The sequence below is a fragment of the Nuphar pumila genome, chromosome 1 (genome assembly GCF_984573655.1).
Source record: "Nuphar pumila chromosome 1, dmNupPumi1.hap1.1, whole genome shotgun sequence".
Lineage (NCBI taxonomy): Eukaryota > Viridiplantae > Streptophyta > Magnoliopsida > Nymphaeales > Nymphaeaceae > Nuphar > Nuphar pumila.
Genome location: NC_143249.1, coordinates 183114531 through 183141199, shown reverse-complemented (window position 1 = coordinate 183141199; position 26669 = coordinate 183114531). Strand labels below are relative to the sequence as shown.

Below are 26669 nucleotides of genomic sequence, written 5' to 3'. Positions count from 1 at the left end.
TTTATTCCACCAGTTTTACACAATATTGGCTTATCAAGTAACCCCCCTTTCACTATGTGATACTCTGGCTCTGAATTTGAATTAAAATGTTGATCATAAGACTTAAGTTACCTTTATTCCCCATCTGATCTTTCCATAATTACTCAACAGGACATCTAAAGTCATCCGGAACGTGAGATGATAAACCAAACAGTAGAAGACATCATATGCCATGAAAACGTGATGAAGCAAGGGGTAGTTACATGGGGAAATTTCAGCAAACCATGACATACAAATGTAATCATAAAGGTAATGAGCAAAAAAGTATGCAAGAGATAAAGTATTAACTGAAATTCCTACCACAATGTCGAGATATACTACTTCAGAGTCATGCAAGAACAATATCAAATCAGCTCTTCATGTTGGTTTACACGGTGAAACCGACACCCAGTGCCACAAGCATATTGCTTGACCATATATAACAGTGCGGACCTACTTCCACCTTTCAGTTTCATAGAGAAATAACTTGTGCCTGGTGTATGTCAGATCAGATAGGTGAAACCATGAACCCAAGAGGAAACCAGATTGTTGCAGGCTCCCTTTTCATAGCATATTCAAATTACATTATGGATTTTCAACGTGAGTCTGTTATGGCGCGAGGGAATAAAACTAAGATGAGAAGAGAAAAAGAAAAAAAAAGAAAAAAAATGTAATGAGAATGCATTGTGAACATGGAGAAATATCTGCCATTAGTGATCAAATATGATGTTGTAAGATGTGATTTAAGATAAATGAAATGTAGTAAAAGGAATGAACAGAAACAAGGCCAAAAGAAAATCAAATGTGATTGAATGTAGATCGAGAAATGGAAATAAGAAATAAAGATATAAATGCAAGGTCAAAACCAAGAGACAATCAAGATGAGGGACAAGAAATCAAATGTAGAATGAAAATGAAAACAGGAATTTGAAAATCAAAAGACAGTCAATATACAAAAAAAAACAAACAAACTATGATTAAGATGGAAAGAAGAAAGACACGAACCAGAATTAGAAAAATCTGTAAAATAAGAAAGAAGATGTTGGAACATGATTTGTTCCCTTTGATTTTGCACGCAGGTGGTCCAACATCGCTATGAACAAAGCGGTACCACGAGAAGTGCTCCAAAATATGGCGATGAACAGGGAAAACCCAGAAGATATCAAAATTTTAGAAAGAAAAAGGGGGCTTACCGTGGTCAACTGTGGGGGGGAAATCTTCTTCTGCTTTCCTGATGAACCTCTTCACTGGGTAGGTGATTTGATGGAGGATTTGATTACGGAGGGATATGGATGATCTTTTGGTACCCTCGGCTGCCGAATTGCTGGAGCTCTGAAGGAAGGAGGCGAGGAACGTCTTTTCTAGGTATTGCCGCTGCAAGATAAAGTTCCTCGACAGAACTTTTGTTGTAAAATCGGTTTTGCTTTTGCTGATGGAGTGATGATATCTCCTTTGAAGGTAGGAAATGAATCTGGTTCGCAGCCTAACTATCGAGATGGCTAATGTCCTTCAACTAATTGGGGAAAAGCTAGCGAAATGAAGGGGAAGAGGAAAATATAGAAGAAGGGGTGATGAAGGTTCAGAATGGTGGGGAGGAAGCGGTGAGATCCAGAGGAAAGGAAGAAGATCGGGAAATAAAAGCAAGTGGAGGGGTGAAGAACGATCGTCGAAGGAGAAGAAGATGGTAGGGTCGAAGACGGTGCCTAGGGTTCCCTTGTCGTGCCCCTCTTAAGGAAGGGGGCGAAGGTTCGGGAATGGGTCGACGGTTGAAGATGAAGGGCGATGGAAGAGTTTGTGCGAAGATGGGTGGTTTTGAGGAGGAGGAGTGCGATGGGTGATGGAGGCTGAAAAGGAAAGAGGTTTTGCCGATAGAGGAGGGCTTTAGGGTTTCGGTGGAGAGAGAAAGTGAAGAAGTGAAATGGAGGGGAGCGGCTTTTCCTCTTGAAAAGAAAACCCTAAAAAGATTTTGCAAAAGACCCCCCTCCAACTTTTAATTTTTTACAAAAGAGGGCTTCTAAGGTCTTTAGCGAAAGATTGTTTTTCAAAAGGCTCAAAATCATTCGTTTTTCTCAAATTTTTTCCAAATTTTTGGTTTTTGGTGTTATTTTTTCATTTTTTTGCATTTTTAAGTAAAAATCCTAAGATTTGCGAGAAAACAAAGATTAAAACTAATTTTTTGTGTTTTTGCAAAAATATTTACAAAGGGGAATTTTTCTGAGAAACTTAAAAGCTATTTTGAGGAAATTTCTTCAGAAAATGCATTAGGATCCGGGTTTTGAGGAGATATGGATTTAAAGTATTGAATTCGGATCCGGATTTTGAATTTGAATATATCAATATGGATTTTAATTCAGAAAATCTGAAGAAATGACTTGATTTTCTCAGAAAACGAGGGTAGGGGCAAAAGGGTCATTTTGTAAATCTTTGAAAAATTTGGGGTGTTCACAGATTCGTAAAGAAGGGTAAGTTAAGTCCCAGATATGTTGGGCCTTTTGAGATTTTAGGACGGATTGGTGAGGCAGCCTATTGTGTGGCGTTACCTCCTCAATATGCATAGATTCACAACGTTTTTCATGTATCCATGTTGAGGAAGTACGTCCACGATCCATCCCACATCATTTGTTTTAACGACGTGGATATTCGCGATGACCTGACTTTCGAGGAAAAGCTTATAGAGATTGTTGATCGTCACAAGCGAGTGACGAGATCAAGGATGATACCTTTTGTTAAGGTTCGATGGTAGCACCATGGCATTAATGAATGTACTTGGGAACTCGAGGCTGATATCAGGGAGAAATACCCTAAATTGTATTCCTAGCTTCTATTGCAATAAAAATTTCGAGGACGAAATTCTTTTAAGGAGGGAAGGATGTAAAGTCTACTTAAAAAAAAAGTCTGACACGTGTCAGACACGCATCAGGCACGTGTCAGACACGTGCCATTGTTGATCCTCCGCACAGGATCCATGCTGGACCCGGATCCAAGCCCCACCCGGATCAGGGCTTCTCGATTCTTCGAGAAGCCTGTGATTTTTAAAAAGGCACGGGCGCCTCGGGCGAGGATCTAATGTCCTCGCCCATTCTCTCTCTCCTCTATGCGTTCCCCACCGCCTTCCTCTCGCTTTTCGTGGCCATAGTTGCCAGCGAGCGACGCTGCCGACTATCTCTCGCTTTGCTCGAGCATCGACTGCCGAAGCCACCGACCACCGTCCTCCCTTACTGCGTGGGCGCCGACGACCCACTGCCTCCACCATACTGTTTCTCTGCATCCGCCTGCGACATCAGAGTCATCACCGGTGGCATCCCTGGTATGACAAACCTCGGTCTCTCCCTCGTCTCGTTGTGTTGGCAGGGGGCTCCGTTCCATTGCCATATGTCGTGTCGACAGGGGGGGGGAGCCCTCTGCCACTTCTCTTGCGTCGATAAGGGGCTCCGTACCCCTGTCCCTTTTGTTTGCCGGTAGGGGGGGGCAGAGCCCCCCTGCCACTTCTCCTCTCTGACAGGGGGCTTCGCCCCCCTGTCCCTGTGTTTTGCCGACAGAGGGGCGGAGCCCCCCTGCCACTTCTCCTCTCTAACAAGGGGCTCCGCCCCCCTGTCCCTGTGTTTTGCCGGCAGAGGGGCGGAGCCCCCCTGCCACTTCTCCTCTTTGACAGGGGGCTCTGCCCCCTGTTCTTGTGTTTGTCGGCAGGGGGATCGGAGCCCCCTGCCACTTCTCCTCTTTGACAGGGGGTTCTGTCCCCTCTGTCCTTGTGTTTGCTAGCTTGGGGATCGGAGCCCCCTGCCACTTCTCCTCTTTGATAGGGGGCTTCACCCCCCTGTCCATGTGTTTATCGGTAGGGGGCGGAGCCCCCTGCCACCTGTTTTATTGCCTGTCCTTCTTTAGTGGCCAGGCCCTTGTCTCATCTTTGTCTTGCACGCTAACTTTTTACGCTTGCAGGTTGCACGACAGAGCGCACACATATCCCGTGGCCCGAGACCGTTCGTACTTACGCCCGCAGGCGGTTGGGAACTCGCAACCCCCTAAGGTAGGGGAAAGTTGCGTGAAAGGACTTTGAATAAACAAAACTAAAACTAAAGAAAAGATAATCAAACAAGAGGACGATTGTATACGTATACATATAAGTTATATATGTACGTTCTTTAACTCAAGGACGCGGTTTCGTGATCTTTGTCCTCTTTATCTTTTCCGCAATTTACTTTCTGTTGTCGTTGCGCTTTATGTGCCTAGGCTTTACTTTTTGTCTTTTAAACTCAATGACGCGGTTTCGCGATCCTTGTCATGTTTATTTCTCAGTACTTTACTTTCTGTCTTTTAACTCAAGGACGCGGTTTCACGATCTTTGTCCTGCTTACTTTACGGCACTTTGCTTTCTGTCGCCCCGCGCTTTATGCACATTGGCTGTTTACGTTTCAGCACTTTACTTTCTGTCGCCCCGCGCTTTATGCGCCTTGGCTGTTTACGTTTCAGCACTTTACTTTCTGTCGCCCCGCGCCTTGGCCTTGTGCTTGACCTGCTTATTTATGCTCTTACTTGTTTATGCTCTTACTGCTTCACTTCTTGCTTGCGTCATGTAAATTGCGATAATGCTATTGTTTCTATTTCTCATGTATCTCTAGAGATTGCTGACAGCTTTTGAGCTTGTTTTGAGTGCCTTCTTATGGCTTGTGGCTATGAGCTTAGCCGCATCTCTTGGCGATATGCGACGCTACAATGAGTAGCACGAGGTATGCGAAAAAGCATAATTGTGGACATCTCACTAAATGGTAATCATGTGCCTTTACAAGCAAGATGCTCGAGTGGGTCAAATAGACCAGAGCATATAGAGCAAGGCGATAATGAAGAAAAACTCCTCATCATGCTTGTTCAGGATGGTTCATCAAGAGAGAGAATGGATGGTACAAAATCTCCGATGGACAGGCTATTAATGGCTATTACGGGCAAAGGTCCGGCTTCCCCAGTCATCGGAGGTAGGGGAGATGGCGTTACCATAAATATCCTAGGTGGTAGTCGCCCGACACTTCTGCAGAAGTTGGATGCATCCTTCGACCCTGTTTTGCCTTTGGGGACTTACTCTCTTGGCCACTGGTCGTTTCTTTAGGAGCAGACTCAGTCAGTCCTTCGGGGTATAATAAAATACATAACATAATGAACCCTTGAGTGGATCTCGGTTGTTTCTACGTTTTATACATTGTGCGTACCCACAATGTCCAAATAATAATCAGATCACATTATTGCTTGCTCACAGCTGTTCTTTGTTCTTGCTTTTGATTGCCTGTTTTACCTTGTTACTTGCGATAGTTAGAAGGTATACATGATAAGTCTTGTTGTGACTGCTTACAGTTAGATTGTTATCACTGTAATACTAGCCTGCTTGAGCGCATGATGATATCCGGGTTAGCTTTGCTATTCACCTGCTTACTGCCTGTTGCATCAGTTTTTATTTGCTTACATTTGAGCATGCTTTAGATTAGTTGTTGTTCATCTTATTCTTTTTGGGTGTAGATGACAGGTAGCTCTCCTTACTGGCGGCGGTGCAATGCTACATGATCAAAGCCTCACCTCTCTCGTCGGCATTCTGGCTACTTTTTTTGGGTTTTATACTTTTGTTATTAAGGGTGGATGACTCCTCCTTTTCTGTACAGACTAAATCTTTTTATAGATAAACTCTTTTCTATCTTTTGCTCACTGTTTGGCTTAGTTAGGAAATGGGTTTGTGCTGGATCTTTTTGTTAACGTGCTCAGAAAACTCGACTTGTGCTTTTATTTAAAACCTTTGGTATCTTTAAAAATCTTTGTTGCAAACTGACTTTCGAAGGCAATTTCATTCAAATCTTCTTGTCTCAAGTCAGACTTCTGGGGCGTTACACCTTGTCCCTCTGGGAGTCGTTTTAACTTTAAAATTCTTTAATGTAAACTTGTATACTGAATTTAAACTTTTATTTTTGTTGGATCTGAATCCAAAATGCATTTGGATCCTAAGTTGGATTGTATCCTAATTAATATGGACCTTGTACTGAGTCCAGATCCATATTAATTTGGATCATATGGATCAGATCCGGTCTGATCCAATCCAGGCCCGGTTCGATCCAATCCCTACCTGGTCCCATCGAGACAGGTTTTTTTTGAAAAAATATGATTTTCGGGGCAACCGTAGCCCAAATTTGGAAAAGTAACATGTCGTAAAACTCAAAATTTTGAGGCGCATCTAACGGTATATAATTTAAATTTCAACTCCAAAATTTGCCTGAATTTAACATGAATTTCACTTGATTTTAAAGGTTGAAAATAAAGCTTTTTATCACCTTTTAATTGGCTCATTTCGCTCTTGTTAATGAGACCTTGGCCACACCCAAACTTAATTATTTCATCCTAATATTGAGGGTTTTCCTATATTTCTATAACATAGCCAAATTTCAGAAATCTCAAAATTTAACTAGGTATAAAAAATACACGATATTACAACGCACAAGATAAACGTAGAAACAATTGAGATTATCTGGGGGTTTATTATTCTATGTATTTTGATACCCCTGACACCTAGCTGAGTCCGCTCTTATGGGGACGACCAATGACCAAGAGAGAATTTTCCAAAGGCATTGATGCAAGGGATGCATCCAATCTTCTGCAGAAGCCAATGGGATCTACCATCTAGGATAATTTTTTGTAGCTCCGTCCTCTAACTTCGATGATCGGGGACACCAAGTCATTGTGCCTCAAGGAGCGTAGTTGTTAACAACTTGTCCATTGGAGTTTTTGTACCATCTCTCTTGACACAACCAAAGAGACAAATGAGTATGTCAGGTTCTATTTTAACTGACGACTTATTCTACATGCTCTGGTCTTTTAAACTAAATCGAGCATCTTACCTGTGAAGGCGATCATCGTCATTTATGTGATTGTCTTTTAATCATTATGCATTTTCACGCTATGAGGTTACCATAAACTTTCAGTCTAATAATTGTAGTACTAACATGTTGTGCATGCCTGATAGTACCACTACGATGAGAAAGATATCGGTTTCTCAGAAAGAAACCCTGACATTTATTTAGAAATTTCAATGTTTCATGCTTTAGACCGTAGAATATCTGAGTCATTTCGGATACTAAAGAGAAGGATCAGACGTGAGTACCACCTAGGGCTACGTAGTCAAAGCTTTTCCGTTACGTAAGTTTGAGGAAAAAACTCAGTTGCGAAAATGCAAACGCTAAATACATGTTTTGCTTTTCTAGACAACGAATAATACGAGCTTGAAATCTTGCATGTAAAAACTTTTAAAAATAGAGACTTGGCAAGCATGCTCAAATTTGCGTCTTTAAAAACATGCACGCGTAATCTAAAGTAGGCAGGAGTATGCGAAACTACATACCTTATAAAGTTATATATATATGTATGTATATATGTATATAAAATACATATATAGTATAGCATAAGCCTGTACACATTGCAGCTCAGCGGCAAAGTAAATGACACAAGGCAAGGCCCTATGTGCGAAACCACACATTAAGCTAAATAAATTGCGTAAGCGATGCACGATGTACGAAATTGTACATCGGCCAAATAAATTGCGTAAGCGATATACGATATACGATATACGAAACCATACATTGGCTAAATAAATTGCGTAAGTGATGCACGATGTACGAAACCATACATCAGCTAAATAAATTGCGTAAGCAGGAACCTATGCACATTACAACACGCCGACAAAGTAAATGACATAATTTAAATGGACAAGAATACACAAAACTGCGCTCTTAAGTTAAAAGCATATATATATATATATATATATATATATATATATATATATATATATATATATATAAGTTAGAAGTATTTCATCATTTGTCCTCATATGCAACTTTTCCCTACCTCTGAAATGGTTAGACTCACTGACGATTTTGATCATAAGTTCTTAAAGGCTTGTGCCTTGATAAACGTGTCTCGTTCGTTGTGTCGAAGTGGTACGTTGCAAATGATTTTTATTGTACTGTGTTAGGTTCTTGGATTTTGGCGAAAGCGGTGACGGTTGCGTCATAGTGGTCAAACTTAAACCCAGTTCGAATGGACCGAAATGAGATGGGCTTGGAAGAATTGAGTCAAACTTGGCGCAACCGAGTTGGCTCGGTGAGCGAGGCCGAATTAGGCTAACCCTGGTATGGCCTTACTCGAGACGGTAACGACAGTAGCTACTGCTGCTCAGGTACAACAATGGGACAGGGGTGGGCTTGCTGGTCAGGGCGAGCTCGGCCGGGTCCCAAACTTGTGACAGTTGCTCGGTCCTTCAACAAAGGGGGGGGGGGGGGCGCTGACAGAAAGGGGTGATAGGGGAGTGGCCTCGACCACCCCCTGTTGATTGTCCCTACCATAGCAGCAACAACCTATGGCTGTTGTTTGAATCGAAAAGGAGGAAAAGAAGAGGGGAGGGTACTTAACACCCTCCCTCCTGGTGAGTCAGAGTGGAGGAAGGAGAGAGTGCTTGGCATCCTCTCTCCTGCTTGGGTTGCTGACAAGAAAAAAAACAGCAAGGGGGTGGGGGGTGGTGAGTTGCGACTTCAGCTGCCCCACCTGGTCGACAGGAGCGAAAAAAGAAGAGGGTAGGGTGCTCGACACCCTCCCTCTTGGCAAGCCAGAGCCACCAGCAGTGGTAGCTCTGGTCTGCTGGAGACAGACAGGGAAAAAGAAGCGGAAGGTGAGCAGAGGGTTTCAGCTGGGAGAGAGAGATGAGCAGGGGCTTCGGCGAGGTGCAGGGACAAGGCGTCAGGGGTCTCCGACAAGGGGTGTCGGGGGCTCGGAGGTGAGCAAGGGTGGCTCAGGGAAGAGTCAGGAGGGGGATCTGGTTTCGTAAAAAGAAACCCCTCCCTGTGGGGGTTTAAATAGACCACGCGGGGCATGGTTGTGACCCGGATCCGGTCGGATCCAACCTGGATCCAAACACTTTTTTTTTTTTAGAAAAACTTGAGTCTTACACTCTAGAGGGGAGTGTCACCCCCTTCTAGACACTTAGGGGTAGTGTTCGTAGAACTCTACCTCTAACAAACATTATCTTTTAGATTTTTATTATATTTTGTTTACCTTTTTTTTTAACCGTATCCTATTGAATATTCCATACTAAGGGGGACGACCCCTCTTCTAGATGGCCAAGTGGTGTCCTTACTCTTTAAATTCATGTTTTTATTTTTAAAGTTTTAAATTCGTTTTAATTTTAATTTGGCATGGATGGATTATGGGTCTGGGATGAACCCATGATCCAAATCTATATCTAATCTAATTGGATCTCAACCCAGATCAGATCCTAGTCAATATGGATCCTGGACTAAGTCTAGATTCATATTGATATCGGTCCAACGGAGCAATTCAAGTTCAATCCAAACCGAAAAAACCCAAAAATAGAGGTCGATCAACTGATATCCAATCTCGATAAAATGGATCTCCTACGAGTCTTACGTTTCAAAACAGATCTAACTATGGTCTTAGATAAATTTTGCTCTCGAATTTCGCCTAAATTTAACTTGAATTTACTCTGAATTTCACTCGAATTTAAATGTTAAAAATAAATAAATTCATAGATTTTTCTTAAAATATATAGATCTTGTTGGTGGGCTCTGGACCTTGTCCAGGCCCAGGTTGACGTCAGCCCATATTTAATATTTTAAAAAATTTGTCATTAAATATAAATATTTAATTTAAAATTATATTTTTGGGCTTAAAAATTCTGAAAAAATTATGAGATTTTTCCACACATGCATTCACACATGAACATGGACCAATGCATGAAGTACCTTTTATCTTTCATATAATTCACTTTTGAATGCATGAACATATTACTTGCAATCAATTTAAGTTTTCTCTTGAATCCTTCTGTGGGTACTGTCTCAGCTAAAAACCAAAGTACAAGGCAAAAATAAGGGTATTTCCACCTACACACAATTTGCATTTTAATTACCTGGTTTGCATACGTTCCTCAGGGCGACATCGGTTATCCTCAGTCTAGACAATTCTTGGTATCATCGAGCATCCTTACCCTAACCAAGTCAAGGGCATCATCACTAGGGGTGTCAATGGGTTGGGTTGGGTTTGGTTCTGATCCAAGTGGAACCAAACTTGGACCAGATTTTCAGGTATGGTTTTGGGTACAAACCAAGGTCTAATCGGGTCTACTATAAAAGAAACCATACCTAGACTCGATAAGAACTACATGAACCAGACCCGAACCATACTCAGTAAAATAATTTTTTTTATCATTTTTACATTAAAAAATTGCGGGTCTTAATCAGAACTCGGGTCGGGCTCGAGTCTGGTATAAAATTTCACAAACTATACTCGGGTACATCTATTAATCGGACCTTCGGGTCTAGACCCGGGTCTTAATCTGGTCTTCTTATTTATCACCATACCCAGACCCTATTAGGTTTGGTTCGGGTAAACCCGACCCGTTTACACCCCTAATCATCACCCAAATCAATCAAGGGCATCATCACCCAAGTCAGTCAAGAGCATCATCACCCAAGTATCATTATCCAGTTCAAAACATGCACATCACCATGCATCAATATCCAGTTCAAAACATGCACATCATCATGTATCATTATTCAGTTTAAAATATGCATATCATCATGCATCATTATTCAGTTTAGAACATGCATATCATCATGCATCATCTGATTGGGCAATCACCCCCGCTCGGACACAACTGTGTACTCTTCGTGTGCCAATATGTGCAATTAATCATATGCATCATAACAAATAATTTAAATAATGCAATCACATGCCCACATGTTGCTCACCAGCATGCTACATATCATATTCATGCACTTAGGACACCACATTGTTTATTTTAAACTACTTGCTCATTTATGAGCATTCACATGTGCATGCATGTTTTTCATGCTTTACAACACATTATAACATAATCACATGCAACATAACAAATTCTTGCATTTATGGCACCACATTGGTTCCTTAAACCACAAGCTCATTCATGAGCACTCAGATGTGCATGCATGTATTTCATGTGTTATTGCACATCATAACAACATATAATATCATGTTGCATATCATCACATCATGTTGCATATCATCACATCATGTTGCATATTAACACATCATGAAACCATTATAGCATTATGACAAAAATTACAACATAGCATTAACAATATGTTCACAAGTGAGAACACAACCCTACAACCTCATTAAGCTCTCATACGATACACCAACAAGTTGTGTGCCCATCTGGTTCATCTCTAGAACCAAGTCATGTTTATCTGGCTCACTTTCGGAACCATGACATGCATTCAACCACAAGTTCGAAATTGTTAGAACAAAATTTCTCAGTCATTAAAAATTCTACCATAAATCATGCAAAATGATTTTGGCTCTAAGATTTTTACTATAGATTCATACACATGTTAACTGTCTAAAGGAAAAAACTCAGACATAAACTCATTCTAGATCAGGAAATGAAAATTTTGGGAACACCAACTACTTTCTGTTCTCAAAACAGTCATGTCCGGTTCGGTCTTTCCAATGAAAATTCAGCCATGCATCAAACAAAATGAAATAAATTTTGAGATTCTTACTGTGAGTGGCTTGATATGCCTGACACAAGTCCCAGAAAACTCAGACTTAAATTTGTTTCCCACAAATAGTTAAAAATTTTGTGATACAAGTTATTTCTGTTATTTAACAGACTGTTTTTCAGAAATTACAGGTTCTGAACCAAACTTCTGTGATTTTTAATTTTCAAACTATGAAGAATCAGCCTACAATCCATATATAAACTAACATACATACAAATTTCAATAATAAATCCTGAATATTTTGGGAGCTATGATTTTTACAAAAATTTGCAGTCTCCACAAGCTCCCTATTAAGACTGGATTCCTGTGTTGACTTGCAAATGTCGTATCTCCCAAACCATGACTCATTTGAATCCAAGTTTTTTTTCTGAGATTGTTTCTATATGTCTGAAACATCCCCATAATTTTACAAGATTTATGGGTTTACCGTTTTGGAGAACCAGATTTTTCTTATAAAAAAATATACAGAACAACATGCAGTTTTAAAAAAATACATGAAGAACTTTACGATTTTCATTCAAAATCATCAAGAACATGCATCTAACGATTTTGCTTAATCAAAAACACTTCATATTTACGCATATACACATCTAAGCATATTGTAAATATAGAGATATCATGCATCTCATGAATCAAACACAAGATCCAACATTTTTAGTTAAAAAATTACATTTTTCTCAAAATTGATTTCCGAAAAAAGATTTTGGGTTTATGAAAACCTTCGTGATCAAACTCATGTCAGTACCTAGGTGAATCTAGGCTGATATGCATATTGATATGCACCCGGGAGCATTTCCACGACATGATCATGTATCAAACCCCATATACATGTGCAAAGCTACGGTGTACTTACCTCAAAATCGGAGAATCTATGAGAAAAACTTCTCCTAAACCATGTTCACCAATCGGTCCTTCTTTGTATGCACCACCAATGTGCAGCCACACCTCCCAACACCAACACCTCCTTCTTCCTAAGAGAGGGGTGTGTGGAAGGAAGAAGGAAGGAAGAGGGAGAGAAAGAGATAGAGAAATAGATAGAGAATAGGAAGATAAAATCTTAGGGGGCGTGTGGGAGGAGGTAGATAGGACCCCTTTAAATAGGTTTTCATATGAGTTTTCTTATGGAATAAGGAAACTCCTTCTATACCTTACCTAATCCAAAATCCACTTAAATTTCATTTCAATTTAAGGATCCTAGATAATTAGGATTTCTACGTGATTAAAGAAACTTTTAAACTCTTAGCTAATTAAGTCATTTAATAGAATTAGGATACTAATTGACAGTTTGACTTTAAGCCTAAGTAGAGACTTCTAGGTAATAATGAGCGGCCCATATAGGGAGGGGGGGCATCCCACCCTATGGTTCCAACTTAATTTAATTCGATTCCAAATGAAATTCACATTCATATTCAAATTAATTCCACATTCCATCTAATGAATTTCCAAATTCAAATCCACTCCAAATTGAAATTCCAAATTCAAATTGGAATTCAAACCCTAATTGGAATTAAATCCCAAATTGAAATTATATCTCAAATGAAATTCAACTCAAATTGAGATTCAAACTCAAATTCAAATTAAATTTCAAACCAAGTTTGGAACATAAAATTTCATCTTTATTTATCGGAAAATTCTCAGATGTTACAACTGGTCTCTTTATAAATATGTATTTTAGACATTTCTCCCATGCCATTGATGATACAACCATGACAAAGAGCCGAGACGTTTCTTGAACCAAGTAAGTAGCCATATGTTTCAGGTAATTATATCTTCATGTTCCTTTATTGGTTAGAGTAAGTTTGAGGCCAGTGACTGGAGAAATCTCAGATCTCATTTTGTTCTCATTTTTTCCCTTTATCCGAATTCTATTAATGTTCATATTGCTGATATTTTGTTACCTGTCCCAGACTCCCCTTGAATTTGTTTTACATTAGTACTTTGACCAAACAACATAGGGTAGCATGATGTTTCCTGATCATGTTGTGTATTCCACGTTTTCTCCATTCAGGTATATATTTTTTTTTTCAGGAGAAGGGTTTATGCACTTTAGAGATTTCTATATGTTGATGTCCACTTCTTGAAGTTACATTTTCACAAGGAATTTGAATTCCTTATTTAAAAAAATGATTTCTGATTTTATAAATGTGCAAACACATACAGAAATAGTGACAAACTTGTTGGTACTTGATTTATTTGATTACCATGTCATGGATCATCACCAGCAATGGTTTTTTTAACTTTAGCAAATGGTAGCATCTATTATGATTGATGAGCAAAATGTTATGCAACCATAGTCAAACTATGCTATAGCGGCATTATCTGTTTTCCTCTCTACTATTTTGTTTTCCTTTTCTTTTTTCTGGTTGGAGTTATAACTATCGAAATAAATTGCTGCTCTCATGTGATATCTATGACATCACAGATCCAGTGTATCATTATTGAGTTCAACAGACTGTGTATCTTTAAAGAGGAGGTGGCCTGAGGACTTAACGTGGCACCCATGTGGTGGGAGCATATTTGCTGCATACAGTGCAGATGATGGAGATTCTCAAGTTTCAATCCTGAGCTTGAATTCATCTAAGGAAGTAAGGAATATGATTTGTTATTGATCAAGAATTAGCTTTTTTCTTTCAAATTTCTTATAAGCCTTGTGTCTTGCTTTCCCTACTTGCTTGATTTAAAATTCAATAGTTTTACACCAGAGCTTATGAACGGTTTTTTTGTTGTGATATTGATTGGTGGAATAAAACTACAAAAATGTCTGCTGCCTTCTTTTGAGTTTTGACCAAGAACACATGTTGATCAATTAAGAAGATGAACACCAGAAAAAACATATGTTAAAAACAGAAGCAACATTGACATATTCTGTCTGGTTCTTTATGTGGCACCTAGTCTTTGCTATTGATTTTTTATTTATTGCTCAATTATAATTGTTGTTGGCACACGTGTGTTAGTGGCAGTTCTAATGTTAGGAAGAGTTAGCTATTCTCTATATACACATATATATTTCATTGTAACTAGGATAGTTTAGTATAGTTTCTTTTATGTTTCTTTGGTTTCTTTTGAACTAGTCAACACAAGGTTGACTAGTCTAAAAGAGACGTTGGGCCAGCCCAACGGCTCTAAATAGAGCCGTCGGCGTCTCTATGAGAGTCTTAAAATGTGTACAAATAGGGGATGACTCCCCTCTAAAATGTAATGCTTCTTGTATGGATTCAACATCAATAAAATAATATTTTTTACATTTGTGAGCATTCTTTGTGTGCCCCTTTAGTGGGTTTTGTGAGTGAGCCTATTTGTTGTTCTTTTAGTGTTTATTTTGGTGTTTTGGTGGACCATGTTGTAGCTCTTTTGTGTGTCCACTTTGGTGATTTGGTGAACATCGTTGGAGGCTCTTATGTCCTTACATGGTATCAAAGCTTGGTGATTAAGCTGATTTTTTTCGGTGCATCGCGAAGTGTGACACTCAAAACTTGAAGGTATTGAAGCCCATTTGTAACTCTTATTCAAGTGCTTGTGAGATCGTGATTGTGTTAAAGTTTCAAGTGATAGATTGGTGGTGCTTACTTGGTGGTGGAGTGCTCACGTCCTTCACCTTGCTTACTTTCTTTCTCTTTTCTAATCTTTTCTTTTTGTTCTATCTTCTTTAGCCCTTGTAAAAAATGGATGACAATGAAAATGTCACCATAAAGCCCATAAAGCTCAATGATTTCAATTATGTAACATGGGCTTCAATCATGAAGCACCTTACATATGAAAAAGGGTTGTGGGCATAGTTTGAAAATTCACCTGGTCGACCTGGTGACTCGGTTAACTGGGCCCGGATCATCCAAGTATTGGGTCAAAGTCCAATACAACTCGCTTGTGTACAAAACTTAGCCGAGTCAGCATGGTCGAGTCAACCGAGTTTTAGCATGACTCGATCGAGTTTGCCCATGACTCAGTCGAGTCATGCATATATACATATATGATATATTATATAATTGCCCATGACTCAGTCGAGTCATGCATATATAATATAAATATTATATATATTATATAAATATTATATATATATATTATATAAATATTATATATATATTATATAAATATATGGTTATATTATACATTAAAATATTATAAAAATATCATATAATGCATATTATATATAATATATTGATAATATACTATAAAATATACATAGTGTATATATTTTTTATATATAACTTAACATGACTCGACTGAGTCACGAGTTGACCCGGCCGAGTGACGAGTCACTCAAGGATGAGCCGAGTGACGAGTCACCGGGTTTTAAAATCATGGTTGTGGGGACTAGTGGATGGGACTGATTCGGAATCCAAGCTAGTTCTTACCAAAGGAAAAGGCGAAAAAGTACCTCTTACGGACATTGTTAAAACCAAGGCCATGGCCACCTATGAGAAGAAATGGAAGGAATCAAGAATGACGCATGCCAAAATTATGTTTTGGTTTATTAGTAGTGTTGATATAAAGAAATACTCTAGCCTTGTTAAATTTGAATATACAAATAAGGCATGGGATTATCTCAAGAGAATGTATTCTCTTAAAGATATTGCACATGTGTGCAATTTGCAAGACAAAATTCAGAATATGACTCAAGGGGACAAGAGTATTAGAGAGCTTTGGGAAGAGTTGGCTCTTCTTGAATCAAAATGACATTGTCTCAAAGATATAGAACCCCACCAAAATCAAATAGATGCGAAACGTTTTTACCAATTCATCAATGGATTGAGGTCAGAATTTCAATCCACCAAATCCATTCTTCATCGAGAAAAAATTCTCTCAATTGAAGACACTATAGAGGAATTAAGTATGGAGGAAAATAGGCTTAAGAAGAGGCCTTCTAAGAGTGATGATGACTAAGTTCTAGTCATATCTAGATCAAAAAACTATGTTTGTACCTACAAATCACCATACTATTGAAAGTCAAACGATGAGCATTATGGAAAACAAGGCAATGAGTATCTGAAGATTTTTTTTTTTTATTATTGTCATGAACTGGGACACGTCAAAACCTAGTCCTAAGTTGAAAAGGCCTTATAAGAAGAAGATTGCCTCGGTTGGTCCTCCGCAAGAGTCAAGTGATGTCAAAACCACTTAAGACTCATATATTGAGAACATGTCCTTGACACAACTAGTGGAGGCTCTTCAACATCTACTTAAAGGAGAATCCTCATCAACTGGAGCCATGGTTTATTCAGTTGGCTTCATTGATCTCGGTAATCTCTTTGGCTTCTTGACTCAGGTGTTTCATTTCATACGACACCAAACTGTGATATTTTATTTTAATGTCATAACTCAAGCGGGTCAAATGTGTTTACTGTTGATGTGACATAAGAATTTTAAAAATATTTCTCAAAATTCAAAAATTAGATGTATTCTTAAATTAAATTTTAATCTTTTATCTGCTTCTCAATTATCTGACCATAGATGTAATGTTTTCTTCTGTTGGGTGGAAGATTTTCCATAAGGAAAGTTGATTGGAGAAGGCCATAAAAAAAAGAGGCTTATACTATATGGATTTTTTGGAAATACCCAAGAATACCTTTTGTTGTAATGTTCAAAAAATAGGTTTTAATTTATGGCATAAAAGGCTTGGCCATTCTAATATATCCAAAATTCAGTTTTTTCCAAAGATGAAAAACTTTTTTAATTTTGAAAACTTTACATGTGGAGATTGTAAAGTTTGTGTAACAACCCCAACTCATCACCGTTGAATAGATTTTTTTTTAAACAATTGCAGAAACTAAAACCCAAGGATCTGGGGCTTCACAGACTTAACTTCCAAACCACAAGGGATCTTTACGTTGAACCATCTAATTAAAATAACTAGCTTTATTAATCAATAATAGAAGTTTGAGAACAAAAGTAAATTAAAGTTTAAAATCATAGAGCTACACTGTCTAAAAATAACAGAAGTAAGTCACGCAGTCTCGTAGACTCCTTGTGGCAGTCGTTTTCATCACTGAGCTTCAGGTCTTGTGAAAAACATAGGGAGTACTGGGTAAGAATCAAAGATTCTTTATACGAATTCCTCTAAAAATCCGAATAGAAAAAAAAAACATAAATCAAATTCATATAAGTTTTCAGAAGAACATAACTACAACAATCATATACTTCAATTATCATTGAAGCATTTAAAAGCAATTATCATGCAATAACAATATCTCACATGATACAGAACAAGTAAGAATGCATTAACTAATGCAGAACAATAAATATGCATGATCTCAATGCACATGCATAAACAATTTATTAAGTTATTATCATAGTTCTCTTTTGCATACATGTCCTTATTAAATGCACACAAAGTTTAGTTTCATTTTTTTATTAAAACCCACGGATACTCAAAACGGGTACAACAAATTTTTGAAGTTCAAGTTAGGTTCTCAGTTGTAGCTTAACACATAATTTGTATTTTATTACTAGGTTCCATACTTGGTTCTCGATCGATATCAGAAATCAACATCATCCATCAGAACATTAGAATTCAATATCTAATGTCGAGACACTAGGAAAATCAACATCCACTGATGTCACTTTTTTTGTATACCAATAACAACAGTTGTGCCTACACATCACCCACATGCAAAGTGATAGAATCTCCCTAAAACCGTGGTCGGGAGGTGAACCACTATATCGGGTTTAGGGGTACAATCGCACACAGAGTTTTAGTATCCTCACGGTTTCTCCAAAACCGCTATCCAGGATTTCCACACTGTGGAAGGAACATCCAAGAAGAAAAACATTAATTATATTGTTTATCTTTTTTATCTTCTTAACAATAATCAAATTCTTTCACCAAAAGAATCATTTTGCAAAACACAATGTGGGACCTTGGCTCGTTACAATATTTAACAGTGCAATTAATTCAGAAAGCCAATAATTTTAAAATGGATTTTTCAATGCATACACATATCTTAGAGGGCCCACATGGCTCACAGTGGTTCACATCTGACCACTGATGCATTTTATGTAAAAATTCTCAGTGAACATATACACATTCATTCATACATAACAAGAATGTACATATAAAACAATTTGCATATTCGTATGAACATTTGCTTGCAACATGTATTTTGCTTTCATAATTCATCTCATGCATAACATCCAAACATATACATGATCATGTTAATGAAACATTAAAATAACTTCAGAATTTACGTATTCATGATATGCACATCTATGCCAACATGATATTTAATTTCATGAACATACATAACCAATAAACACCGTTGCCAATTTGGGCATGCTCGGAATACAGAACATAACTACCGAGCCCAAGCTATGTTGCCCCGATATACAGGACAACACTAGCATGCTATTGGTAGCATGTTTCTTTTGAATAAACATGCAACCAATGGTGTTGGACAGCGGACAATGTTCCGCACATAACAACCCACCAAAATCATAAATAGAACACCTCTCACAACATTAGAATAACTCATTTAGCAGCATTAAGAAATAATAAAAATTGAGCCAAGCCATGACAGCATAAAGGAAAATACACTTTCAGTATTAGAATAACTCATTTGATTCATATAGACAGTTGCTTAAACAAATCCGAATTTCTGCAGGTCATAAGGCAGCATTAAAAGCAATTTTAACTAACCTAATGACATCAAATACAAATCTGATACAAAAGCAATCATGACAACCTTCAAATAACTTTAATATAACATGTTAAAAATGCTGAAAAAATTTGTTATTCATCCTAACAGAAAATCGGGTTTTCCTTTCTTTTAACAGTCAAGGGTTTTAGCGTATGCACATAGGCCTTAATGGCAAATTTAAAACACAGTAAATCAGCATACTGGGACATGAGACGGGGCTGGTTTGTATCATGTTTGATCCCAAACCAGACCTCGATGGGTGATATATATATGTATATGCATTTGGTCATATAAACATTTGACAACAATGATGAATACATCCCTGTCCGTTTTTTCACATGCATCTCTCTCTCTCTCTCTCTCTCTCTCTCTCTCTCTCTTTATCTATCTATCTATATATATATATATAAATATATATATATATAAAGGCATCGTGGCAGGCCTAGCTTACTTGCGTGCACACAAAACTAAATCGGTAGATCTAGACCAGGTCTGCATACCCAAAAAAAAAATCTGCAGATCTATCTAGATCTGTCCATACACACGGTGTGACAGATCTGTCCACACGCGCGGTGGAATAGATCTGTCCACATGGACAGGTCTGTCCAGATCTATCCACACACAAAGTGTGACAGATCTGTCCATATGGACTATAGAATAGGTTTAGCTATAAGCACGGAGTCAGAAAATCGAATACATGCCATGACGGAAATAAATGGCTGATTTAGGATTACATGTATATATATATCGACTTAAAAAGAAAGAAATCATCTCATATATATGTATATAGATATATATAAATAATCAACATAATGTTATGTATATATATACATATTCTTATATTCTAAATCAGATTTTTCCCTTTTCTTTCTTTTTCTTTTCCACCAAAAATATTACATAAACTTAGTTTAGGTTATTTCTCCCCGATTTGGTAGAAGAACCTATACCTTTGTTTGAAAACGGAAAAAGACTGAAAATAAACGTCTGATGATCTAAACGGAAGGAGATCCGCTCCTTCTTTCCTTTTATTTTCCTCTCTTTTTTTTTCTTTTTTTTCCTTCCTTCTCTCTCTCTAAATAACGAAATCTAAAGAGGGGCGAGTTAGACCCTTTTATAAAAAAAAAATTATTTGTTTTTTTGGTCTTCTAGAGAGAGGGGTGACGTACCTTCTCGAGTTTCTCAACCATTTGGCTATGAGATAGAGTTCTTGTAATATAGAATTCAATCTCTAACCGCCTCTTTCCTTTTTAACTACTTTTTTTTATCCATTTGGTATTTATTTTGTTTTACTATTTTACTTTAACTTCATTTGAGCTCTTCTAGAATCCCTACATATTAGGTAGCTGTCATGTCCAAAAGAAATTTCAGAATTAATTATTTTTAATAATTAATTAATTATTATTTATAAATAATAAATTTTCAAAAAGTTTCAGAGGGTATCTCAACCCTCTGGGTGTCTTTTTAACTTTGAATTTTATTCAATTTAACCTTTATATTGAATTTAAAACTTTAAATTCGTTGGACCTAGATTTTGGATCCGGATCCAAGATCCAAATCCAATATCCAAATGAATCTCAAACATGCCCAGATCCTAATTAATATGGGTCTTGGTCTGGGTCTAGATCCATATTAACTTGGGTCAAACAGATTGGATCTGATCCGATCCAATTCAATCTAGAACCAGCCACATCGAATTGGGTCATTTTTGAAAAAAATATGATTTTCGGGCCAACTATAGCCCAAATTTAGAAAAACAAAATATCATTATTTTTAGAAATTTGAGACACATCTCTAATGATATATTACCTGAATTTCACTCCAATTTTGCTCGATTTTAAAGGTAAAAAATAAAATGTTTTACCAAATCTTAATTGGCTCGTTTAGGTCTTGTCAATGGGTCCTGGGCCAAGCCCAGACTCAACTGACTCCACCTAAAATCCAGGATTTCTATAGACTTTACGAAACACTTAGCCAAATTTTATGAAGTTCCGAAATTTAATATTATAGAAAACATACGATATTACACTTTGCAGCCCAACGACTGTTATATCTACCTTGAGTTAATACATCCAGATGTTTGGGGCCCCACACTTGTTATATCTAAGGGTGGATTTGTGTATTATGTAATTTTTGTTGATTATTTTACTAGACGTACTTGGATTTATTTTCTTAAACACAAATTTGATTTTTTCTTACATTTTCAAATATTTCACAATTTGATCAAAAATAAATTCAAAATGATATTTCTATCTTTCACACTGATTCAGGGAGAGAATTTGTATCAAAAGAATTTAAAGACTACCTATATTTAAATGATATTATACATCAAAAATCTTGTCCTTACCAAGGTTGTATGTATCGTGTCGTACGATACATATAATTACTTTTGGGGTTTATGATATGCTACACACTCATATTGCGATACAAGTGTGTATCGTACTCGTATGGGGTGTATCGTACGATACACCTCTATATTGTATCGTATGATATGGGTGTATCATACAATACACCTTCGAAGCATTTTGAAAAGGCCAAAATTTATTTTTTTCATTTTGGGTTTTAAATATCTTTTGAGGGCCAACTTCTCCATTTGTCTAGAGGCCATTATAAGTGTATCGCACGATACGGCCCTCCACAAGAGTCAAGTGATGTCAAAACGACTCAAGATTGATTTATTGGGAACATGTCCTTGACACAACTAGTGGAGGCTCTTCAACCTTTACTCAAAGGAGAATCCTCATTAACTGGAACCACGTTTTTTCATTTGGCTTCTTGACTCAAGTGCCTCATTTTATATAACACCAAATGGTAATATTTTATCTGAATGTCGTAACCAGTGTTGTGAAAAGCGTTGAGGCGTAGCGAGGCGCTCCACCAAAATCTGAGGCGAGGCGCAAAGCGTAAGCCTCAAAAAAATAATTAAACTTAAAAAAAACTATAAAAATTATCTAAAATTATAAATAAATAAGAAATGCTTTATTGATGAAGCGCCAACCAACACGAAATAAAAAATCTCTAATAAATACAAAAAAAATGAGATTAACACGTAAAAGTAACACTAATGCAGCAACTTGATCTATATAAGTATCTAATTGCATAAATATGAGCATTCATTCAATAAAAAACTAACATTAACAACAAAATGCATATTAGCACTAACAACATCATGTCATAATTAAAAAATGCATGTTAACATTAACAACCAAATGTTAATGTATTTGTCCAGAATTCTTCAAAATGAGAGTGTTAACATTCACAATTACAACTGAAAGTCCAAAAAAACATATAAATGACCAATAGCTCTATGATATGAATTAGGGCCTAAGCTCTTGTTGTGTCTCGTCATCATCAATATTTAAGTCTTCAATATCATCATCTGAAGAATCCATATAAATAGGTTCTTCTTCATCTTCATTCTCTTACTCTTCATCATCTACACTTTCTTCATCCACGTCCTCAATTACTTTTGCTTTTCTTTTTCCTTCAATAAAAAATCATGTATTAAATATTTATGTTATGTAATTAAAAAATACATTTATATTCATAGCTAGGTAAAAGGAATATAACTTTACCTCGATCTCTTGAAGACTTGCCTAGAACCACTTTGTGAAACATGAGGTGAAATGACTTTTTCAATAGGCACATGCTCAATGGCATTTATGTCGAAGTTCGGATCCAACCATGAATCCTCCAACCAATTGGGATCACTTGGCAACACTGGATCTTCCTTCTCCACAATCCACTCATCGTCTGAGTCTATATGATCTAGACATATAGGGTCTTTGGTAGCCCTCCTTTTCATATTTCTCTATCTTAATTTCATATTGTACATTACAAAAACCAATGCATTCATCTTCTTTTGTTCAAGTTTATTCCTTCGTTTTCTATGGACCTATAATTTCAAATCATTGATAATCAAATATAAGATAATTAAACATATAAAAATGTATTTCAAAAATAAAATACAAAGTCACAAACTAATGAGAAAGTACTTCAATTCCTCTCACAGCTCGATGCACTGCATGTCAAACTTAAAATTCGAATTGCAAAATTCATCAACTCAGGATTGTCGTGCCCAAATGAACTCCACTAATTAGCTGCATTCAAATAAAATAATAAAAAATTGATAAAAACATTAAGAATGTCGTAATTAACAAAAACATAAAAAAATATTGACAAATAACAACATAATTGCAAACTTACCAGGACTTTTTAATTTTCTTGTTGTAACAGCTGCCTCTTTGCCAAACAAGCCCTTTGCCTTTTTAAATGCATCGATTTGTGTTGTAATTTTCAACCGAATATTTGCATCAGAAACTAATTTTTCAACACAATCATAAAAGTCACTCATAACTTCTCCATCAGGGTTGAAGTTGTCAGCATAATGAAAATGTGGATTTAAATAATAGGCAGCTGCATGCAAAGGCTTATGAAGTTGCAAGTCCCATCGTCTATCAATGATATCCCAAATAGGTATACATAACTCTTCTGTAATGTAACAGACTAATATACAACATGTCTGTTGCAGGTTTTGTAAACCAAACCCATGATTGTGATCTCTTTAGTTTTTTTAGTTGAAAACACATACCACATTCAAAACTTATCATGTTTAGTCAGATTTTTAAAGAAATCTAAAAATCAGCATACTGTATTACACTAAAACTTCAACATAAGTATTAATGTACTGTAATTTTTTTAACTAGTTTCACTAGTATTAATGTATCTAAAAACGATAATTAATAAATTAACAAATAAATTCTAATCTAAATACAGGAAATAAAATTTCCGAGATTGAAAATAAACTTAACAAGAAAATATAACAAGAAAATGATGGTAAATGCAAGCAAAACAATAAGACACCCGATGCAGAGAACTATTAGTAGTGATGCAAACACAGATTAGCAACTAAAACTAAAGATACAAGTTCAACAATCCACAGGAATGTATTACAATCCAAATCAATTCAAATATTTGCATAAATTTTTTCACAGAAAAAGAAAGAGACAGGGGGCTTCGCCCCCCTGTTGGTCGACCAAGAGAGAAAAGCAGAGGGGGGGAACCCCCTGCCCCCGAAAGGCGACGACAGGGGCCACCGCCCCCTTGTCGGTCGACCCCAAAAGAAACGCAAGGGGTAACCTCCTGCCTGGTGACAAGGTGAGCGACAAGGGACTTTGCCCCTCTGTCGGTCGACCCCTCAAAAGAAAGGCAGGGGGTAAACCCCCTGCCTGACGACAAGGTGAGCGACAGGGGGCCCTACTGAAAAAGAAAGAGACAGGGGGCTTCGCCCCCTTGTCAGTCGACCAAGAGAGAATAGTAGAGGGGGGGAACCCCTTGCCCACCAAAGGCGACGACAGGGGCTCCGCCCCCCTGTCGGTCGACCCCTCAAAAGAAAGGCAGGGGGTAACCCCCTGCCTGATGACAAGGTGAGCAACAGGGGGCTCTGCCTCTCTGTCGGTCGACCCCTCAAAAGAAAGGCAGGGGGTAAACCCCTGCCTGACGACATGGTGAGCGACAGGGGGCGGAGCCTCCTACCGAAAAAGAAAGAGACAGGGGGCTTCGCCCCCTTGTCGGTCGACCAAGAGAGAAAAGCAGAGGGGGGGAACCCCCTGCCCACCAAAGGTGACGACAGGGGCTCCGCCCCCTATCGGTCGACCAAGAGAGGCAACGACCAAGAGAAAAAAGCAGATTAGGGGGGGGGGGCTGCCCACGAAAGGCGACGACAGGGGGCACCGCCCCCTGTCGGTCGACCCCAAAAGTATGGCAGGGGGTAACCCCCTGCCGAAGAGAGGCGACGACAGAGGGCTTTGCCCCCCTGTCGATCGACCCATCACGGAGAAGAAGCAAAGAAGTTTACCTGTCACCTGAAAACGCAGAGGTCGTCGGAATGGACGGCGGTGGTGGTGAGTCGTTGGCGCCCTCGTAACAAAGAAAAGAAGACGGTGGTGGCCGGCGGGTCGCCGATGCCTTCTCAGCAGAGGAAAGAAGAAGGTGGAAGAGGCGATGACCGACGACGGGTGGTGGCCAGCGGCGAGTGGTGGCCGACGACAGTAGTGGCGGGGGACGAGAGGGGACAAAGTAGAGAGAGAAAGGGCGAGGGCTTTCCCTCGCCCCGAAGCGCCTGTCTTTTTTAAAGACACAGGTTCTCGATCTTTCTAGAATATGGGCCCAGATCCGGGTCGAACTCGGGTCTGGTCCATCCGATTTTTTAATGCGCGCCTCACGTTGAGGTGCGCCTCGCCTCAAGGCATATGCCTTTAGGCGCATGAGGTGTACGCTTTTATGGTTTTGCGCTTTTTAAGTGCGCCTCAAGGCGAAAAGGCCCTCAAGTCGAGGCAAAATCTGAAGGTTCCTTCATACCATCCATTTTCCGCTCGATCAGGATAAGGGCACAAACCTGAGTCTCCTTTGAAGAGGTATTCCATTTTCTGCCCGATCAGGTTAAGGGTACAAACCTGAGCCTGTAAACACCCCAAATTTTCACTCACCTTCTTGACATCGCCCTCAATCATCATATTTCAATTCTTCAGATGTAATGAAGGGCAAAATAGTCATTTTTCAAGATTGAACCTTGCAGAAAGTCCTAAATTTCATTCTTGAGCCCTAAAATTTCTATATTTAGGTTCAGAGACATCTTCAAATTGCAAAATTTCAAAATCCTTTGTCTGGACAAAAAGCTAGAATTTCCAAGTCCGAGCTTAGAGTGACATTTCATAGAACATGTCTTTGCACAACATTGCATCATTTCACTGTATAGCATGTCAGTTTGAGATCCAGCACTCCTGATTTTCAAAATTGTCAATCTAGATTTGATTTTTAAACTTTTCAAAATTGATTTCAAAAACCTGGGTATTCAAAATTACCAATTTTCCCATTTTACCCCCAGGACTTTGAATTACAAAAGTTTTTCTCAAGAAAAACAATCTGGATATTTGGATATTGATTTTAAAGATTTTATCTCAAAACTTTTTGCAAAAAGATTTTAAATCTCTTTACAAAATTTTTTACATTTATTTTATCCATATCCCTGCCCTGAAAAACCAATTTTTCCAAATTTTTGAAAACAAACAAAGTTTTATTTCGTATTATAAAAATTCCAAAAAAGAAGCTATTTCTCCTGTTTTTATTTTCAAATAAATGGAGCGGGACCCGCCTTTGAACTAGCATCATACTCAGACTCCCAGGTAAGTTTCTTATTCTCAAGCGGGACCCACCCGGAGATCGCACCAATTTGCAAATTTTTCTTTTTAATTCCTCAATATTTATTTATCTTAGTTAGTGGGCCCACACACATGTGGCACCCCAATTGAAAATAAAAGACTTGCAAAAACAAAACCAAACTTTATTTTCAAAAGGATTTTAAAAGTGGATTGAGGTGGCATTTCCATAAAAGCCTCTCATTTATTTCATTATTCATTTTTTTTATTTCTTTTATTAATTTGCTTAC

General features: G+C 38.0%; 1 protein-coding gene across 1 annotated transcript in view; it reads left to right on the top strand.

Annotated features, from left to right (window-relative positions):
* Window positions 1-3084: 3084 nt before the first annotated feature.
* LOC149851611 (uncharacterized) overlaps window positions 3085-26669 on the top strand; it is a 44688-nt gene continuing 21103 nt past the window's right edge. Inside the window, exons 1-3 of the mRNA XM_090008873.1 lie at window positions 3085-3325; window positions 3955-4042; window positions 14017-14179. Coding sequence (XP_089864999.1) covers window positions 3085-3325; window positions 3955-4042; window positions 14017-14179 — 492 coding nt within the window. The remainder of the gene's footprint in view (window positions 3326-3954; window positions 4043-14016; window positions 14180-26669) is intronic.